At 39.2% G+C, this 22,542-nt stretch overlaps 1 protein-coding gene across 2 annotated transcripts; it reads right to left on the reverse strand.

Annotated features, from left to right (window-relative positions):
* Positions 1-755: 755 nt before the first annotated feature.
* Positions 756-21,702, reverse strand: LOC118280265 (NADH dehydrogenase [ubiquinone] iron-sulfur protein 2, mitochondrial). Of its 2 annotated transcripts, XM_035600210.2 has the most exons (10): positions 21,536-21,702; positions 14,843-14,961; positions 13,851-13,960; positions 5,733-5,934; positions 4,043-4,230; positions 2,794-2,957; positions 2,389-2,508; positions 2,083-2,212; positions 1,738-1,883; positions 756-1,320 (listed from the first exon to the last, which is right to left on the reverse strand). In XM_035600210.2, the coding sequence occupies exons 1-10, from the start codon at positions 21,631-21,633 to the stop codon at positions 1,191-1,193; spliced, it is 1,407 nt and encodes a 468-aa protein (XP_035456103.1). In that variant the 5' UTR covers positions 21,634-21,702; the 3' UTR covers positions 756-1,190. The 2 variants fall into 2 exon arrangements, with proteins under 2 accessions (XP_035456103.1, XP_035456104.1); XM_035600211.2 differs by lacking the exon at positions 21,536-21,702 and having other exon boundaries at positions 14,836-14,940.
* Positions 21,703-22,542: the final 840 nt, after the last annotated feature.

The following is a 22,542-nucleotide window of genomic DNA, read 5'->3' on the forward strand; positions in this document are numbered from 1 at the left end:
AATAATAAAAAAATAATACATAAACCCCAAAATCACGGTGCAGGAGACCAGGGTCACTGACTATGTAAGACAAATACACGTCACCAGTGGCGGGTTAACCTAAGTTTTTAAGTGTGGGAGAGCCATGCTTCGGCACGAATGGGCCGGCTCGACCGGAGTGATACCACGGCCTCGCAGACAACCGACGTGAAACAACGCTTGCATTGTGTGATTGAGGTTACTGGAGGCCCAACGCACCTCTAAGGCCTCTGGTATTTCGGGTGTTCATTGGCGGCGGCGATTGCTTACCATCAGATGAACCATCTACCCGTTTGCCCCCTATTCCAAAAAAAACCTTTCCCTGGACTTCAACTAAATAATTTAAAGCCAAAATTCGCCATATCAGTCCAGCCGTTCTCGAGATTTAGCAAAGACTAACTAACAGCAATTGAATTTTTTATATTTAGAAGATTGAAGAATATTAGCTTCTGGGATGGGATAAAAAGTATCATATGTTCCAGACCATAATCTACCCCTGTTCCAAATTTCATTCCGATCCCTTCAGCCGCTTTGACGTAAAGGAGTTACAAACAAACAAACTTTAAAACTTAAAACAGGATATTTACCATGTTTATTAGTTTTTGTGAGTTTCCAATATTTCGGCACTGTTGCAAGCGCCACGATCACGGATGACTATTAAGTTCTAATGATATTACTAGTGACCATGTCAGTTTAAAAACTTATATCATACAAACTTTGTAATAAAAACGACCACATAATTACATAAGCCCTTTATTCCTTCTCAAAATACATCAAAAAATACAGAGAAATAAGCTTCAAAATGATTTAACAATATTATTGCTTAAACATAAAAAATAAATGCACATTGAAATCTACTTTAACATTTCTCACTAACAAAGCTTCTTATTGTAACTTTCGTGAGACATACTAAATTAATTATTATATGTTATTGGCTTACTCACGTAACTGTTTGACGAGGAACTCGACTAGTTCCAAGCCATGCTAGAAGCTCATATTCATGAGCAGCATTCCGCGACACACGACGCGGCAATTGTCGCGCTGCTACTGAAACTAGTCGAGTTCCACGTCAAACAGTTACGTAAGCCGATAACATATAATAATTAACAAAGCTTCTCTTAGCTTAACTCCGATTTTTACGGAAAAACCTGTTTTTGTACAAAAATCGGTGTTTATCGGTCAATTTCCCCGAAGACCACGTCGAGGGTGCCGATGATGGCCACGATGTCTGCCAGCATGGAGTTCTTGCCGACTTTCTCCAGAGCAGCCAGGTGGGCGAAGCCGGGCGCCTTGATCTTGCATCTGTGGACAAAATATTACATATCACCTGATGGTAAGCAATCGCCGCCGCCCATGGACACTTGAAACACCAGAAGCGTCACAAGTGCGTTGCCGGTGCGCGGTGCTTTTGGGAATTAGGAATTTAAGGGTTGTTGGGGAATCGGGGTTTGGGAAGATTGGGAAGAAGGAAATTGGGCCTCCAGTAACCTCAGTAACTTGTAACGTACAAGTGCGTTGCCGGTTTTTTGGGGGTTTGGAATTTAAGGGTTGATAGAAAATCGGGGATTCGGAAGGGCGGAATTGGGCCTCCGGTAACCTCACTCACACAACGAAACACACCGCAAGCGTTGTTTCACGTCGGTTTTCAGTGAGGCCGTGGTATCACTCCGGTCGAGCCGAAGCATCATGAAAAGTCTCTTAAAAGAAGTTTCCCGTTACCTGTAAGGCTTGGATCCTCCATCAGAGACGAGGTAGATCCCGAACTCTCCCTTGGGGGCCTCCACCGCCGTGTAGGTGGACCCGGGGGGCACCTGGTAGCCTTGCGTGAACAGCTTGAAGTGGTGGATCAGGGCCTCCATCGACGTCTGCGGATGATGAACAAGCCATACATGAAGTATGTTCTAGTGAGCTCTATTCTACCGATCGAGCCGTTCGTTAGATATCCATAATGGAGGTAGTTGTGGGAACAAATACATAGTGACTCAAGCGGAAGGTTCGTATGCACAGTATGGTAGACCAACAATACTGGGTCGGTAGGTTGGTACTCCAGGACAGAAGGTATACCTTCATCTCCTCGCGAGAAGGCGGTGTGAGCTTGGCGTCGTCCGTCTTGACCTCGCCGGGCGGCATCTGGTTGAGGCACTGGTCGATGATGCGGAGCGACTGACGCATCTCCTCCACGCGGCACAGGTATCTGGAGTATTCAGGGGTTCATATTAAAACTAGCTTCTGCCAGTGGCTTTGCCCGCATTCTCGTAGACTAAGAAGGCATACCCTAGCCCGATCCCTTCAGCCGTTGTGACGTGGTCGAGTAACAAACAGACACAGAAACGTTCACATATATAACACTAGCAAGACGCGCGGGTTCACCTGTCGTAGCAGTCCCCGTTGGTGCCAATGGGTACGTCGAAGTCCACCAGGTGGTACGCGTCGTACGGCTGCGACTTGCGCAGGTCCCATTTGATGCCCGACCCGCGGAGCATTACGCCGCTGGAACAAAATAGCATATTGTTTACATTCGTGCCGAAGCGTGTTGAGCTCACACTTATTTGTGGATCACAAAAAAGGTAACAGAAAGCAAAATATAATAATATAATACATCGAGGACTTGCCCCGTAGCAATATACTTTTATTTATTTCTAGATGGATTTGACTTGAATCGAACACAGAAAACCAAAGCCCTATAAATCTCCTTAGCTATTTTATAGTTTAAGTCCCATTTAAAAATTTTAACTTAACAAAACATCCAAGGTGTAGAAAAGGATGGGTGGTTACCTGAAGCCGTAGTTGAGAGCGTCCTGGGCGGTGACGACCCCGATGTCCTTGGTCCTCTGCACCCAGATCCTGTTGGTGGTCAGAACATCCTCCACCTCATCCAAACGTTCCGCGAATTTGGATGAAAACTCGTAGATGTCATCCATAAGGCCTAGTGGCATGTCCTGGGACAAAAGAGATACAATAATATAATTAATTAAAATCTATAGATGCTAATATATACTCAATACTATCTTCTGCCAGCGGCTTCGCCGGCGTTCCTGTGGTTAATACGACCTATGTGTTATTCCAGACTTTAATTTACCCATTTTTTTTAAGGGGGAAAATCATCGCATCCTTGTCCCGCCGTGGGCGAGGGGAGTGTCAGAGTCTTACTGACTAAAAACAACCCCACGCACGACAATAGAATATGGCAGTAATATCTTCATCAGAATCAACTCAGTAGGTATTGAATGAAGAAAGAGATCGAAACAGATATGGTGGTGATGATGAATTTTTTTATGAAACACGCCGCTAAACGAGCAGACGTATCACCTGATGGTAAGCAATCGCCGCCGTCCATGGACACTTGAAACACCAGAGGCGTTACAAGTGCGTTGACGGCTTTTTGGAAGTTAGGAATTTAAGGGTTGTTGTTTGAGAATCGGGGATTGGGCAAATTGGGATGGGGGAATTGGGCCTCCGGTAACCTCACTCACACAACGAAACACAACGCAAGCGTTGTTTCACGTCGGTTTTCTGTGAGGCCGTGGTATCACTCCGGTCGAGCTGGCCCAGCAGTGCCGAAGCATGACTCTCCCACACTTAAATGATAAGATGCTGATGAGAATATATTTAGTACAGATTCGAATATTAGATATAGAAGAGTCATCACATAGAAGAGTTTTATCACATCTCGAGATTTCTGGCATGAATAAAAGATCACAGTATAAAAGGTTCAGGTTTATCAGAGAGCGCTGTTGCCCGGTCTTGTTCTTTTTTTATGGGACAAGCCCGCCACAACCTCCCATACCGCTACAACTCCTGTAAGCCAGGATCTACAGAAGATACTACTATGAAAACACCGGAACACTGAAGTCCGGCGCGTCATAGGGACATGAATGACTGTCTTGGTTCCCGCAACGAAATAAATCAGAAGATATTATTAGAGGAGAAGAGAAGAAAATGATAGCTAGCTCTGCCAAATGTGTATTCCCATCGTCGGGTATAAAATACCCACTGAAAGAGTAGGAACTCAAAAACTACTTACGAGAGAAACTCCTCCCGGCCTGATGTAGGCAGCGTGCATCCTGGCTCCACTGACTCTCTCATAGAACTCCATCATCTTCTCTCTCTCCTCGAACATCCAGAACAACGGAGTGAGAGCACCCACGTCAAGAGCGTGGCAACAAACTGCCATAATGTGGTTTAACAGACGAGTTATTTCAGCGAACAGAGCTGACAAGTAAAGAGAATCCATCATCATCAACAGCCCACTGCTGACCAAAGGCCTCTTCTCACACGGAGAAGATTTGAGCATCAATCACCACGACAACCATATAATTAGACATTAAAAGCCCAGGTTTCCTCACAATTTTCCTTCACCGTTAACCAGTGGTGTCTAAATAATCTTAGAAAGTACATCTAACTCGGAAAAAGTCACATTGGCACTTGCCGTTGCTCAGAGCAGAGAAAGTACACCAGCCAAAATGATAATCACATCACAGGAGCATGCATAGCAACAGCCCACACCGACTATAAACATCGCCTCGACCAAAGTGCTTCAAATAATTCACCAGTAGACAAAGTGTCATTTGTTACAAATGCAAGCCACGAGCCGGCCTAGAACATAAACACTTAATTGGGATAGAACCATAATAACAGACACAACGATATACAACTAGAATGTATAATAATGTATACAATGTGTACAATGTATATAATGTAGACAATGTATATATATATAATGTATACAAATAGAATGTATATAGGTACATATCTAGCGTCACTGGTAATTAGTGAACGATATTTAAACATGCTATTGCACTCATGATTACAAACAACTTTCCCAAAGAAGGTTTTTTGTATACTCATTACATTTGGCGGAAGACTAGTAGATATTTTGGAAGTTTGGGCGCGTGCTATTCGATTTTTGTTATTGTGATAAAAGCAAATCTAATGAGTATACAAAAATGTACATGTAATCATGAGTACAATCACGTGTTTAAATATCGTTCACTAATTACCAGTCACTCTATATAGCTATACAAACTAAATAAATTATTTGTTTATATAGAAAGAAGAAAGAAAAGCACTTATTCGACAAATTAGGCCAACACGAATAGTACATTGAATAATACACATATACATATAACACCAACAATTCAGACACAGTAATCTGTACTAATATATAAAGCTGAAGAGAGTGTTTGTTTGAACGCGCTAATCTCCGGAACTACTAGTCCAATTTCAATAATTCTATTTGTGTTGGATAGTGCATTTACTCCGAAAACATTGCAAAATACTAATATAATTGATCAATAGAATTAAAAACAGAATTAAATGTTTCTCATACCAAAACTATCCCCAATTTTCCATCATGAGCAGCGCGCGCGACGAAACCAATTTTTTTATTCTTGATCCATGAATCGAAGTCCACCAGTAAGGCGGTATAAAAGATCTTGACATTTTTAATGGGATGGGGGCAAATAAGCAGACAGATCACCTGATGGTAAGCAATCGACACCCATGGACATGAGAAGAGTTACAAATACGTTACATGAAAATGTATATTTTTTTTCTAGAACAGATTTTTTTTTGATGGGGGAAAATCATCCAATTACTTCTCCCGCCCTGGGCGAGGCGAGAGGAAGTGTCAGACTCTTACTGACAAAAAAATCACCCCGTTCTTTCTCCCGCTTTGAGCCGGAGCTCCTTTCTAGAACAGCTACGACACTTACTTCTGATATACTTAGCTCTCAGCGGTATGTCGATGTTCAGCAACTTCTCGACGGCCAAGCTGTAGCACTGCTCGTTGCACATCATGGAGACATAGTCCAGGCGGTCGAAGTAGGGCAGCGCCTGGGTGTAAGTCTTGTATTCTATCAGCTTCTCCGTGCCGCGGTGGAGGAGGCCGATGTGAGGGTCTGCTGCGCGGACCGTCTGGAAATTGTGGTTATAATTGTAAATATATTTGGAGTATTATTTTTTTATGGTAAAAGCCGGTAAACGAGTAGACGGATCACTTGATGGTAAGTAATCGCCGCAGCCCGTGAACATCCGAAACATCAGAGGCGTTACAAGTGCGTTGCCGGCCTTTTGGGGATCAGGAATTCAAGAGTTGTTGGTGAATCGGGGATTAAGAAGTTTGGGAAGGGGGAATGGGCATTGTTCAAAAAAATTACCTTGTGTTTTTATTGATTTTTTTGATAATATAGACCATTTAAAGAAACTAATTTGAATATTTTGATAAAAGGATCAGAAACCAATTCAAAAATATTTTTTAAGATTTTCCACTTTTTGATATGGGTGACGTCATCATATGGACAGAACGATAGTATCTGTGCCATAGTGTGGTTGCATTAAAAAAGTACAACTGTCAATAATAGCTGTCTGAATAGAACTGTCAATAATAATAACCTTAATATAGGCTGTAAACAATAAAACCTGTGATAAAACGTAATTTAACATATGATATGGACAATAATGGGACTGACAATATCAGAGGAGTATATTACATCTGTGATACTTACATTAAAATGATCTTTGCGACAATACATAGTATAAACTTTGGTAGCGCGGGAATTAAAAAATTAGGTAGCGTAGTCTATGGCGTTTATACTCTGTGGTTGCAACGTCACGCAGACGCCCAATGAGCGCGCGGAACGACCACCTCTCCCGACCGCCTCAACCTCGCGCGCCAGCGCAGCCATTGCGAGCGGTGAGAGAGAGAGCGCCCCGACCACCGTCGCGTACGGACGTGCTGTAAAATCCTTCGCGGCTCTATATCACGCCATCTTGTATTCTAGAACTTTTCTCGATTCGACGCCATTTTGTGAATCAAGTTTTCTATGTAAAGTCAAAGTCAAAGTCAAAGTATTTATTTGTGAAACATAGGGTACATTATAAGTTGTAGGGTATGCTGCTATACATGAATAGATCCTGCTATGTTTTGCTTCGGAAAGCGTACAAAATTTTATAATATGTCAAAAAATTTAAAAAAAAATGGGAAAAAGTATATAAACAAATGTCAATAGCGTGTGATAATAGTCAAAAATTACTAAAGAAAAAATCGCAATAACAAGAAAACTAAATAAAACAACACAATACAATAATCACAGAACAAAATATAAACACACAAATCGTATCAAACTACTCTGTTACATCTTTTTTATTTAAATATTCCTTAATTGAGTAGAAGGCTTCATTAGCTAGGATGTTAAACAAACGTTTTTTAAAAATGTTAATATTATTCATTTGTAGTAATATATTTCCGCAGGTAGTTCAGGTAGCAGGTAGTTCCAACTTAATCAATCTGTCACTGTCATCTGACAGCATCTGACAGCTGACAACTGCAAAGTGTTGCCAACGTAGATAAAGGATTACCCTGCATTCAAGTGTTACGAGTTTATAACACCAAATTACCCCAAGGAATAAATATGGAAAAGCAAATGGAAATCTTACTTTCTAAAATAAACGAAAAGTTTAATGAACAAACAGCAACATTAACAACAGCAATAACAAAAAATGTAATGGAGGCCCTAGACGAGAAGTTTAAAATATTAACAGAAGAAAACAACAACCTCAAAACTAGAGTTAGCAACCTGGAACAAAAAATATCTTTTTTAGAGAAGGAAAAGCGTAAGAATAATCTAATCTTTTTCGGCATCGAAGAAGAAGGAAAAACAGAGTTAGAGTTGGTGGATTTTGTGAAGGAAATTTTAGTAGATTCGGGAATACATATTGATAGTCAAGAAATAAGTAACATCCAAAGAATAGGGACGAACCCAGATAAGAACCGACCAATTAAAATTTCCTTAACAACATTTTGGAAAAAACGTCTTATTCTGAAAAACAAGCGCAATCTTCCAACGAATGTGTTTGTCAATGAAGACTACCCTAAAGAAGTTCTGGAAATACGCAAACAACTTAAACCAGAATTAGAAGCGGAAAGAAAAAAGGGAAATATAGCGTTCATAAAATACGATAAGTTGATCGTTCAAAAAGCAACGAACTCCAACCGCGAAAAGAGGAAGAGAGAAACACCAACAGGATCCCCAAACACACCATCTCAGAAAAAGTCAAATACGAAGAACGAAACAAACAAAATACAGCCCCCAAGTACAAATAAGGGAGTAGTTAAGCCAAGCATACTCAAATTCGTAACGCATGAAAGATCCACCTCGATGCCAGAGATGCAAAAAAACGAATAAAGACCTCCTCGGACCGGAAACAACAAACAGATACAACAACAAACTTAGATATAAGAAAAACTCAAATGTGTTGTCCCCCAATCCGGCCGGTCACCGTGGGGGAAGCTGACCACCACCCTCCAACATATCAGCCAACAAAATCAAATACCGAAAAAGAGAAACAAAAACAAAACAGTTTATACATATGTACACTAAACACAAGAACCTTGAGAACACCAGAAAGCTTGCATGAGCTAGAGTTAGCTATCGAAAACCTCAAGTGGGACATCTTGGGCATAAGCGAGATGCGAAGATTAGGAGAAGGAATAGAAGAGCGAAACAGATATATCTTGTACTACAAAGGCGAAATCGCCGGACAAAGTGGGGTTGGATTCCTGGTAAAGTCAAAACTCAAAAGCCACTTAATTGGTTTTGAAGGAATATCCGACAGGATAGCGGTGATTCATATCAACTTACCAAAGTACAGGAAAAAATGGACAATCATTCAAGCCTACTCGCCGACAGAACAAGCAAAAAAAATAGAGATCGACAAATTTTACGACAAATTACGTGAAGTCGTCGAAAAATATTCCGAAAACAATCTCGTGCTCATGGGAGACTTTAATGCCCAAGTGGGCGTTCAAATACCCGGAGAAGAACATATAATAGGGAAATACGGAAGAGGAAAAAGAAGTAAAAATGGAGAAAAACTGGTAGAGTTCCTTCTTGAGCAAAACTTAACACTTCTAAACTCCATGTTCCGTAAAAAACCCAAGAACAAATGGACATGGATGTCTCCAGATGGAAAGGTTAAAAACGAAATCGACTACATAACAACAAATAAAACTAAAATATTCAGTGACACAGAAATAATACAGAAATTAAATTTCACCACAAACCATCGTATGGTACGCAGCTGCCTCAATGAAAGAAGTCTAAAAGCTCGCAGACATCATATGAACAATATGCAAACAAATAACATTCAAAAGGATACAGACAACACAATAGAAAACTTGATGTAAGCTGTAGATTCAGATATGGACCTAAATGAAAAATATAAAAAATAGAGAAAAAGCTTAAAGCACAGGCAGGAAAAGAAACAAACAAGTGTAAAGAAAACTTTTTGAGTGAAAGAACGTTAAAACTAATTTAAGATAGAATGAACTTGTTATCAAAAAAGGATAAAAAAGAAATATCTAACCTTAGCAAACCAAGAAGAAATATCTAACCTTAGCAAACAGATTCGTGTAAATATGAGGAAAGACAGAAAAATCAGAAGAAACAAAATACTAGAGAATCACATAAATAAAACGGGAGGCACGAAAAAAGCGCTTAAGGAACTTCGTGAAAAGGGGAAAGAATGGATACCAAAGCTAAGAGATAGGGAAAAAGAACAGCAAGTTACTACTCGGAGCTCAATCCAAAATATAGCAACAAATTATTATAGGTTACTATATTCAAATCAATCAGGCTTTACCACACACAATAGAAAATGCAAACAGAAGCATATAACTGAAGAAAATGAAGACATACCAGAAATATTAGTATCAGAAGTAGAAAAAGCTATAAAAAGCCAAAAAATGGAAAAAGCTCCTGGCCCCGACAGAATCTCAAACGAGCTCATGAGAGGCACAATCCAAGAATTAAGCCCGCTACTAAGTAAAATTTTTAACGAGATTCTACACACTAACTGCATACCTAGCGAATGGGCAGAATCCCATATAATACTTCTTCACAAGAAAGGTTCAAAGGACGATATCGGAAATAACAGACCCATATCTCTCATCTCAAACATATATAAAGTTTTCGCCAAAATCATTTTAGACAGAATCACAGTTAAACTCGATGAAAACCAACCTGTGGAACAAGCAGGGTTCAGGAAAGATTTCAGTACAATAGACCATATTCATACTATCAAACAGCTAATAGAAAAATATAATGAATATAATAAAACTATTTACATTGCCTTCATTGACTACGCCAAGGCTTTTGACAGTCTCAGACATGAATTCGTATGGCAAAGCCTAAAAGAAGAGGGCATCCAGACTACTTACATCAACGTCATCAAAAACATTTACAGTGAAAGTAAAGCTAGGGTAAAACTGGAATCTATAGGAGATGCTTTTCCAATAAAAAGAGGTGTCAGGCAAGGTGACCCACTCTCACCAAAGCTGTTTACAGCAGTGCTAGAGCAAATGTTTAGGAAGTTAGATTGGGAGTATCTAGGTCTAAACATAAATGGATCACGATTAAACCACCTAAGATTTGCGGATGACCTGGTCCTATTAGAAGAAGATCCAAAAGTACTGGAGTCCATGATACAAACCCTAGCAGATAAAAGCAGAGAATTAGGCCTAGAGATGAATTCCAGTAAAACTAAAGTGATGACAAATTCAATTCCCGTAGATATAACAGTCAAAGGACAGAAACTGGAATATGTGGAAGAATATGTATATCTCGGCCAGATAATATCACCTAACGATCAGATGTCGAAAGAAATAGAGAAAAGAATTGCAACAGGATGGAAAACCTACTGGGCTTTGAAAGAAATTACAAAAAGTAAGGAAATAGGCATTAAAATCAAGAAGAAGACCTTTGATACATGTATTTTACCCTGCATTACATATGGCTGCGAGACCTGGGCTTTGACAAAACACCACAGGGAAAAACTTGCAAGATGTCAGAGAAGTATGGAAAGAAGCATGTTAGGCATAAAACTAAAGGATAAAGTTAGAAGTACAGACATCAGGCATAAAACGAAATTAACTGATATCCTGGCTCGTATTGATCAACTGAAATGGAGGTGGACTGGACATATGCTCAGGTGTAATAAAGAAAAATGGAGCAAACAGGTGACAATCTGGTACCCAAGAGATGGCATTAGGAGTAGAGGTCGTAAAAAGAGAAGATGGGAGGATGACCTGAAAATGACTTTAGGTCCCCTCTGGACAAGAGTGGCGGCAGACAGAATGCAGTGGAAAGAGTTGGAGGAGGCCTTTGCCCTAAGGCACACCGAACTGAGAGACATATTGTAATTAAATGTAGACTCTGTTTTAACTTCTTTTAATGTGAAAATTGTCAAAAGTTCGAAAATAAAGGCTTTATTATTATTATTATTATGTTTGTTCTTTACATATCACGGGACCACAGGGTCCCGGACCTTTGGAAGGCGTACGAGGGGCCGAAGCCAACTCGCAGAGGCCCGTTGAACAATTTTAATCTAAATGTAATGGGACATCAGCCGGCGATTATCCCTGTATGCACTATAGAAGTACACCAAAGGACAATCCCCGGTTGATGCAGGACTATTGTGAGATATGGTAAAAGGAAATGATAGGGATATGGGTGTGGGTGGCTGTGGAATAGTTAACCGGTTAACTATGGGGACTATGGCCCCTGCCCCTGACCAATATTGAAAAATACGGATAAACAGGCAGGGGGTGACTCGCAAACTCAATAGTGGGCCCCTGAAACGGCCGCTAGCATGTAGCGACAAGGGAAGCAACATCCGTTGAGCTGCTTGGGGAAGGGGGGGTATCCCACGGCTATCAGAGCAATCCCGGAAGTACGGTCAAAACCCCTACCAGCATCTTACTGGGATACGTCCTTCCCCCAAGTGGAGCTGAAGGCAACTCCACTCTTGCGAATCTCCACTCAAACCAGCCGATTAAGGCAAGAGTGAGGTAGGAGAGGCCACTCCGGATAGTCACGAGTACCAACCGGAGTTAAAAAGTAGGGCCTCTCCCGGGAGTCAGGTCCGTGGGGTCGCCACTGCCCAACAGCTCGCCACAAGCTGCCTTGCGGACTTATTATTATTATTATTATAGTAATATATTTGGCAAATTATTATAAATTTTGGGGGCCATACCTAAAAAGTTAGAACTAAATATAGCCTTTTTATGCGGTTTTGCACAGATTCTATGTTGATGACGAGCATTTTTTAGTGTGTCAAATAAATGAAAATTTTTCTTTACAAATATTGCTACTTCATAAATATACAGAGAAGGCAAGGTTAATATTTTATATTGTATGAAGTATGGTTTACAACTGTCAGTTGGTTTTATTCCACTAATAGCTCTAATACACTTTTTTTGGGCTTTAAAAGCTATTTCTCTGTCAGGGGAGTTAGCCCAATAAATTATACCATATCTCAAAGTAGATGAAACATAAGCATTATACGCTGTAACCAATGCCGAGTGGTCGACAATTTTTGCAAATTTGTGTAAAGTTTATAAGTCTCATGTTCGAAGAACAATGTTAACAATTATGTAAATAGACATTAAAAGTGATTTGACTGTAAAGTGCCGCTTTATTTAACCCTTTAACGGTTATAAGGATCTAGATGAGATAGAAAGATTTGGTTTCAGGTCGAAAAATAAAATTGCAAATAGAAATTTTGTTCCATTTTTATTGGTTTTTATTGGTGGGAAAAATATTCCCTCTAACTGCAAAAGGGTTAAACCATCCACTGAGTTTGGAAGTTGCCTTTGATACTGGCTCCCAACTTAGTGACTCTTACACTTTGTAATATTTCGCACCAGCTTTTCGACACCACTTCTATCGTAAGTCTTCCCTATTGCGAACGAAGATTTTGTTTGGACTATTTTTACAATTACTGCTGCAACTTGGAACAAAGCACTTTCTGTATTCCATTTTCACTTTATGCAAAAGAAACTTGGAATTTGAAACTTTGTATTTTTTGTAAACAAAACCGAAACAAACTGACATGACATTTATATTTGACGGTTGTCAGTTTGATTCAAAACTTTTTAATTTTTGAAATATGAGGCAACGATCCTAATGTATACCTCCTTTTATGACGTAATTTGAAGGACAAGCAAGGTCTACCGTATTTTAACGAAATATCAATAAATAATAAATATTTTAAATTTTTAATTAGTCCATAATGATTAGTAAGTCTATTCCTCGAAATGGTTTTTCAATTACGAAATTTTATAAATTATGAACAATGCCCATTGGGCCTCCGATTGATTTCTTTCGAGTCGTACCAGACCTAGAGCTCTTAAGCATCGATTGAATGTTTAGATTTTTAATGATTAGGAAAGTCTTTGGTTTCTAGAAAAATAAGTTGGTTTAGACAATTAGTATGCCTGGCCACCCCTAATGGTCCTAGGTGTTAGATTCCCGAATGGGGAGCTACCGTATTTTTGCTCACTACATGCTCTTGTTCTTCGGTCAATAGGGAATAAACTAGTATCACATCATTGGACTATCAATATTTGACAGCTGCTGTGATTGGACAAAAACAATTCTTCCTACATTTGCGACAACTGGTGACCAAAAAACCAGGAGGCCTATTGTGCACCATAGTCAAAATCAGTCATATTACTTAGTTAAAAATAAATTATTTAGAATTTTTTATCAATATTTTTTAATAGACTGCCTCGTTGGTCGAGTGCTCGCAAGTGTGACTGCCGGGACAATTGTCTTAAGGGGTCTCGAGTTCGATTCCCGGGTCGGGCGAAGTATTATAACACAAATTGTGAAAAGTGGGTATACATTGTATAGTGGCATTACGTGCCGTAATGAGCACCTCTGCCCACCCCTACGGGGATAAAAGGCGTAACGTTACTTTTTTATTATTTTTTAATAAGTAGATACCATATCGTAATAGTGTGTTATCCCTAATAAATCAATATAACCCACCTCTCCGTCCAGCTCAAGCACCAGTCGCAACACTCCGTGAGCGGCCGGGTGCTGGGGGCCGAAGTTCAGCACCATGTTCCTCACTTGCTTCTCTCCGGGCGCCACCACACCTGTGTGAGGAGAACACTAATATACCATGACAGTCCACTCTGCTGGACTATGAACATCCTCTACGTAATAGGAGTTTGCTATAGTGTTCAGGGCGCTTACTCTTGAAACCAATCTCAATGTCAATGCAATTTCAATCCAATAAAATCTCAATAATTATTCAATGCCAAAACTATACAACCCCAATCGTAGCTGTTACAATAGCATTCAGAGTACGGAATATAAAGCCAAACTCAATAGCATTTAGTGCAATCAAAATCTACGCAATAACAAAAATTAGGGATCCACATTTAGCTGCTCCATGCGAGAATTGAACCCGCTACACGTAGCGTAGCAGACGGTTACCCAGCTACCGCACTAACTGTACAGTAGAATGTATGATCGATTCACGATCACATAGGGTGACTGGTAATTAGTGAACGATATTTAAACACGTGATTGTACTCATGATTACAAACAACTTCTCTAAAGAAACTTTCTTTGTATACTCATTACTTTTATCACAATATTAAAAAAACCTAAATTTCACGCGCGCGTGCTTTCGCATGATGAGTTGTTAGCAGCTAAAGTTTCAAAATACCTACCAAGTTACTAGGTTTCCGAACGCGGTTAACGCGAGCACGTGCGCCTCGCTACTAACAGCTGATCATGCAAAAACACGCGCGTGAAATTTTGTTGTAAATAAATAAAACTAATGTTTAAACAAAAAAAGTTTCTATAGGAAAGTTGTTTGCAATCATAAGGATATTTAAACACGTGATTGTATCACGTGTTTAAATATCGTTCACTAATTACCAGTCACCTTCAGTAGGATACAACATTACTGCACCAATCAAACATCTAATTATAATTAACAACATCAATTTCATAAGCTAACCAGTCACCATGGTAAGGCGGATGTTTCAGCAGTGAGGTGACCTCATCAGGGTATATGACGGCTCCTTCGAACTGCTTCACGTACTCCGCGTCTGGCATCCATCTGTGCGCATTACGTTGGCTGTTGCTGAAAGATAATTAAATTTATACTTATGATACTAGTGGACCCCGCAAACTTTCTACCGCACTCAGAGTCATTTAATGATTACTTAAGCCTTTGACTGCCAATAGAAAACTGTTGAAGGCAAATCCTCCACTAACGTCGGCTACCGGTGACTACCACGCCATTCAATGTGTTAAACTAATCCTTAGCAACGATTTTGTATTGAAAACAATTGCTAAGGACTGAGATAAGTAACCATTTAATGATGTTGAGTGCAGCGGTTTGACACAGAAAGAAAATTTTAATGTTTAGTCTTTAAAAACATCTACAAATCTTTTTTATGTTTTTCTAATACTATAAAATATTAATAATTTATATTATTAATAGTTATTTACATAATTTATGTAATGTATTTTCAACAGAAACTGCGGTGTTGTACGGTGAGTGTTTGGGAGAGTTAATCACACAAGAGATGCTGCATAACTGAGTTTATTATAATATTAAGAAATATAATTAAGGCTCTTACAGTAATAAGTACTTATATCACTACAGGGTTTCCATGGTTTAAAGTTCATAAAGTACTAAGTAGTAGTTGTACTACGAAAAAACTTCGCAGATTGCATACTACAATTCTATTTATTGCGAACTTTCGTGAACTAAAATGAATAAATGAAATGAAGATAAATAAATAGATTTTGATATGAAATTAAAAATAAAACGTTATTTCAAGTAATTCTATTAGTAAATCAATAAAACCTACGGCAGAACATTAAACGAAACTTCGGATTCGAGAAACGGAGTAGGACACTGGTCTAAATGCCATTCCGATTCCTTCAGCTGTTTAAACATGATTGAGTAACAGTGGTGTGAGTATCTTTCGGGACGGATAGTCTGTCTTGTATGAATATATTGACCCATACTGTAATTTACAAGTAGAACAAAGATAACTGGAATAAAATACATAAATTTTAAATCTACCAGTCAATATGACCTCAAATATGAACCAACTAGCTACTTCCGCGCGGTTTCACCCGCTCTGCTCGGTTCCTATTGATCATAGCGTGATGATTTATAGCCTATAACCTTCCTCGGCAAAGGCGCTATCCAACACAAAAAGAATTATTCAAATCGGACCAGTAGTTCCTGAGATTAGCGCATTCAAACAAACAAACTCTTCAGCTTTATAATATTAATAATAATAATAATAATCCGGAGTGGCCTCTCCTACCTCACTCTTGCCTTAATCGGCTGGTTTGAGTGGAGATTCGCAAGAGTGGAGTTGCCTTCAGCTCCACTTGGGGGAAGGACGTATCCCAGTAAGATGCTGGTAGGGGTCTTGACCGTACTTCCGGGATTGCTCTGATAGCCGTGGGATGCCTCCCCTTCCTCAAGCAGCTCAACGGATGTTGCTTCCCTTGTCGCTACATGCTAGCGGCCGTTTCCGGGGGCCCACTATTGAGTTTGCGAGTCACCCCCTGCCTGTTTATCCGTATTTTTCAATATTGGTCAGGGGCAGGGGCCATAGTCCCCATAGTTAACCGGTTAACTATTCCACAGCCATCCACACCCATATCCCTATCATTTCCTTTTACCATATCTCGCAATAGTCCTGCATCAACCGGGGATTGTCCTTTGGTGTACTTCCATAGTGCATACAGGGATAATCGCCGGCTGATGTCCCATTACATTTAGATCAAAATTGTTCAACGGGCCTCTGCGAGTTGGCTTCGGCCCCTCGTACGCCTTCCAAAGGTCCGGGACCCTGTGGTCCCGAGATTATGTAAAGAACAAACAAATAATAATAAATAAATAATAAAGCAGCCGGCATAGACAGCGTTCATAATTTTTGGTACAAAAAGTTTTTCACACTACATCACATATCTAAGTGACCCGGTTGTGGCCACTTTAAGAATTTTGTCGACTTTGAGGCTTTCTTAGGGCCAACTCACACCGAAAGAGCGGCGAAGGGCAGCGAAGCGGAGCGCAGTTTCAGTGTCATGAGAATTTTAACTTAATTTTTATTATTATAAATACTATTATCGCATGAGAAACTCGAACGAGGCGCGCGGATGCCCGCGGAGCCGCAGGAATTCCGGCGAATTCCATAAACGGAGCCGTGCGCCTGCGCGAGCATTCTCGGGAATTCCCGAGAATGCTCGAGCAGTCACGAGCGGCCGCTGGCAATATCCCGCCCCTCGCCCCGACGCCCGCCGCGTGCGTCTGTTGTGCGCGGGCATTCGCTATTTCGCATTCATTCCTTGCAGTGCAACGAATACAGAAGTAATGGAAATGGATGAAGAAAAGCTTATTTATTTGGTGCGCATAGAACGACCCGTGAATTCATCGCGTGCGGGCTCGAGATGGCGCGCGGTGTCCCGCGACTTCTCGCGCATTCCAGCGACTTCTCGAGCAGTCACGGGAATCCTCGCGCCTTCTCTACCGAGCGGGTCGCTGCGCTCCGCTGCCCTTCGCCGCTCTTTCGGTGTGAGTTGGCCCTTAGCGTATAGTTTTTGTTATCACAAACATATTTCTTGTAAAAAGTCATTAAACATGTATTAATCTTGCCTAAGAAAACCCTTTTTTTAAAGAACGTCCAATAGAAAAATAACTGTATAAAAAAGAAAAAAAAAAGGGAGTTTGTGCCATTTTTGGCCAGATTCGTGCCATTTCTGGCCACGGTCGTGTGCCAGTTCTGGCCATCAAAAAATACAATAAAAGTAATCAAAATTTATTAATTAAATTTGACATTTTAGAAACAATGGTTTTTCATTTAGTTTGGAAAATATGAAATATTATTACTTCACTTGAATTTAACTTACAAATAAAGAGATCAACATTTATATGACGTTGGTAAAAGCTGCAAAGTAAACTGACCTCCCCTTTGTGTGAAGGCAATTTATTGCATCTCTGAAAATGAAAAATGTATTTGTTGATATGTAAAGCCAAGGAAAAATAATAAATAAATTACGATAAATGACTAGAAGTGGGGCGTCTATGTACAAAAGTTTTGGCCAGTCATGTGGCCAAAGATGGAGAAATTCATAATTTTGTCTCCATTAGTGGCCACCTGCTAAAAACCTCACTTCAGAAACATATGGCGACAAAATAACTTTAGTTCCACTTAGACAATATATTCTTTATGTAGTACTAACATAAACATCCAAACAATAAGCAAAGATTTAAAAAATAAAAACCAAATCCTCACCCGCTCGCCTTAGCCTTTTTGTTAAGATCTTAACAATTTCACCCTCAACTAAAAATAATGACTTGTTGCATCGAAGTGAAGTTTGACACATTAAAGCTGCCAACGGTATCAGTATCTACAATATTCAATATTTTAAATACTGTACATCACAGAGTAATTTATTTGTCCATGCCTTAGTTATAAATATTTGAAGGCCCAAATGGCCACAAAGGGGTCGATGGCCACAACCGGGTCACTTGCCCTATTAGTTAAAAACGTTACAGAACTCATTAGGGGAGAACAACCGATACCCAAATTCATAACAAAAGGAATAACTTACATGCTCCCTAAAAGCAGTGATACATCAAATCCTTCTCAGTACCGTCCTATTACATGCCTACCAACCATCTACAAACTTATCACTTCACTCATCACACGAATAACCAATAGCCATCTCCATCGTAACAATATACTGTCAGAAGAACAGAAAGGATGTAGGCAAAATCATAGAGGATGCAAAGAACAGCTCATTATAGACTCTACCATTTTAAAATGTGTTCATACACAAAAGAAAAACCTGTCCATATCCTACATAGACTACAGAAAAGCATTTGATAGCGTCCCACACTCTTGGCTACTTAGAATCTTAGAAATATATAAAATAAACCCTACCGTAATTAACTTCTTGAAGAGTGCCATGTCTGATTGGAGAACAACTTTACACCTTACTAATGGTACAGATTCTATCACCACAGACGTAATCCATATTAGGAATGGTATTTTTCAGGGAGACTCCCTCAGCCCTCTATGGTTTTGCCTTGCCGTGAACCCTTTGTCGCACCTACTCAATAACACTGATAACGGTTACAAATTAAATCCCGATACAGCCATAAGTCATCTCATGTATATGGATGATATTAAATTATTCTCGAAATCTAAAAAATGCCTAGAATCCCTAATAGACATAACTACCCGATATAGTAAAGATATTAATATGTCATTTGGTCTAGATAAATGCCGCACACTACACATCCAAAAAGGTAAATTAATTAGTACTGTTAATAACACAGACGAACCTCCTGCTACGTTTGAATCTATGGGCCCTACTGATACTTATAAATACTTAGGTGTCCACCAGTCTAACATTATAGATCATATTAAAATAAAAAAGGATTTATCTGCACAGTTCGCACATCGATTGAATGTATTATGTAAAAAACAACTTCACTCAAAACATCTTTTCAAAGCTATCAATACTTTTGCAATTCCCGTATTAACATTCTCATTTGGTATAGTAAAATGGACACGAACAGATATCCGCAGTTTAGAAACCAAAATCCGGACCACATTAACGAAACATAATTATCATCACCCGAAGTCAGCCATTGAGAGAATTTCGATAAATCGAGAAAAGGGAGGAAGAGGGCTCATAGATTTAAACGTGTTGTGGCAAGGTCAAATTCAAAACCTTCGAAATTTCTTCTTTAGTAAAATCAACACTAGCAACATTCACTCAGCGATAGTTGAACTCGACCAAAACTGTACCCCACTTAATTTATCTAACAATAACATTAGCTTCAAAACCACGCAAACCCATACCACTGAGAAGATTAATAGATGGCGCTCCAAGGAACTACACGGAAGACACCTGCATGACTTGGAGCAACCCCACATAGATATAGACGCCTCGAATAAATGGCTAAAATTAGGTTCACTTTTCCCCGAGACTGAAGGTTTTATGATAGCCATCCAAGACCAAGTCATTAATACAAGAAATTACAAAAAATATATACTTAAAGATACCACTATTCAGAACGACAAATGCAGGAAGTGTCACCGCGCAGCTGAGACGATCCAACATATCACCAGTGCATGCCCTAACCTAGCTCAAACTGACTACACCCATAGACACAATCAAGTTGCCCGTATTATTCATCAAAAGTTAGCCATAAAATGCAATCTGTTACCCCCTAAAGTCGAGCCATACTATCAATATAGTCCTAAACCGGTGCTGGAGAATCAGAGTCACAAGATATACTACGATAGAGCAATTTTAACCGACAAGACAATTCATTATAATCGACCTGATATTACTATGATAGATAAACAGAAGAAACATACATACATTATTGACATAGCAGTCCCTAATACACACAATCTACAAAAGACAATAACCGAAAAAATACATAAATATACAGATTTAAAGGAAGAAATAATCAGAATTTGGAAGATGGAAAAGGTATATATTGTGCCTCTGGTGCTCTCCAGCACCGGGGTAGTACCCAAACATCTGCATCATTATCTACAACAAATTCAGTTACCTAAAAATACATATATGACAATGCAAAAAGCCACCATCCTAAATACGTGCCGAATAGTTCGGAAATTCTTACAAGAAGATACGAGTATGGAACCTAATCCCATCAATGGAACTCACTTGGCTTAGGCCCGTGGTTTCATTAAATTACCGACATTCTTATAATGTCGAGACAAACAAAAGTTTGACCGAAATAATAATAATAAATCAACAACTAATTATTCATCAACAACTTGCTTTAAAATACAAACTTGTTGAATCTGAAGTGCCGTATTATAAGTATCTGCCTGACCCAGTTCTTGAAAATGGAGATGTCACACTGTATTGGGATCGAACTATCATCACAGATAGGACAATTGTTGCTAACAAACCTGACATTGTGGTGATAGATCGACCAAGCCGTTGCACAATGATAATTGATATAACAATCCCACATGACGAGAATCTTGTGAAAGCTGAAAAAGATAAAGCCAGTAAATATCTTGATTTAGCTCATGAGGTTGTCGACATGTGGGATGTAGATTCAGCAATCATTGTGCCGATAGTCGTATCTGCCAATGGCCTTATAGCCAAAAGCCTCGACCAACACCTGAGTAGGCTAACGTTAGATGGTTGGATCAAGAGCCTGATGCAGAAGGCAGTACTTCTGGACACGGCGCGTATTGTCCGGAAATTCCTCTCTCTTGAGCCCTGACCACCGGTAGCTTGGATTTATCCCGTTACTGGTGGGCTACTGCTTTTTATATTTTTAAATGTTTAATTTTTTTTTCTTTTTAATTTAATATTTAAAAATGTAACAAACAAGTATGAGAAATAAATGAATGATAAAAAATAATATAGCATAATAGCATATAGCATAGATTTATAATATTATATATAGTATAGATTAGTATAGATTAGCTAAAGCTAGGGTAACATAATTTTTAATCACAACTAACTTAAACTCTAATCCTTTATTGCATTAATGTGTACATAACATACACATAAAGTTACATAAGTAAATAGATAAGTTTCAATATGACACCCGGTTAACGCATTAACTAAAATGACACCATAATTACATTTAAAATCGATATTTTATTACAATAAGCACTCACTTCACATTATAAAGGGCTGGTAAATTCTTCGCTAAGGCCGCTGTTTGGCCCAAATTTGCGGATTTTCGCATCAAAACACTGAACAGCATAGAGGCCATTTTTGACGGGACTGCGTTCCGTTCGAAAATGCAAGTAAATGATTCATGTTATCAATTTGACAGCAACTGATTTTGATCAAAATATCTAAAAATAAATTATGGCAGACTAGCTTCTGCTAACGGCTTTACCCGAGTTTCTGATAGATAAAAAGTGATGTGTATCTTATATCTGCCCCTGTTAGAATTTGATCTCGATACTTTCAGCCGTTTTAGACGTGATTGAGTGACAAACATACAAACTTTCACATTTATAATATTACTTAGTAGGATAGTAAGCTTTTCATCCCGGAAGAGGTAGGCAGAGGTGCACATTTCGGCAGTAAGTCCCACTGTACAAACCACGTTTCACCATTTGTGTTATAAGGCCCATGTAATAGGGGGTGAGCCTATTGCCATATATGTAGGGCAAGTGACCCGGTTGTGGCCATCGACCCCTTTGTGGCCATTTGGGCCTTCAAATATTTATAACTAAGGCATGGACAAATAAATTACTCTGTGATGTACAGTATTTAAAATATTGAATATTGTAGACACTGATACCGTTGGCAGCTTTGATGTGTCAAACTTCACTTCGATGCAACAAGTCATTCTTTTTAGTTGAGGGTGAAATTGTTAAGATCTTAACAAAAAGGCTAAGGCGAGCGGGTGAGGATTTGGTTTTTATTTTTTATATCTTTGCTTATTGTTTGGATGTTTATGTTAATACTACATGAAGAATATATTGTCTAAGTGGAACTAAAGTTATTTTGTCGCCATATGTTTCTGAACTGAGGTTATTAGAAGGTGGCCACTAATGGAGACAAAATTATGAATTTCTCCATCTTTGGCCACATGGCTGGCCAAAACTTTTGTACATAGACGCCCCACTTCTAGTCATTTATCGTAATTTATTTATTATTTTTCCTTGAC

This window comes from Spodoptera frugiperda, chromosome 21 (genome assembly GCF_023101765.2).
Source record: "Spodoptera frugiperda isolate SF20-4 chromosome 21, AGI-APGP_CSIRO_Sfru_2.0, whole genome shotgun sequence".
NCBI lineage: Eukaryota > Metazoa > Arthropoda > Insecta > Lepidoptera > Noctuidae > Spodoptera > Spodoptera frugiperda.

What these genes read in the sequence shown, in the direction of transcription:
- LOC118280265 (XM_035600210.2), bottom strand. Translation starts at nt 21,633, where the DNA reads ATGGCCTCTATGCTGTTCAGTGTTTTGATGCGAAAATCCGCAAATTTG. An exon ending in GCTCTCAACTACGGCTTCAG is followed by an intron (nt 2,509 to 2,793) that starts GTAACCACCCAT and finishes ATTTTGTTCCAG; the next exon opens with CGGCGTAATGCTCCGCGGGT. An exon ending in CTTCTCGCGAGGAGATGAAG is followed by an intron (nt 1,884 to 2,082) that starts GTATACCTTCTG and finishes CATCATCCGCAG; the next exon opens with ACGTCGATGGAGGCCCTGAT.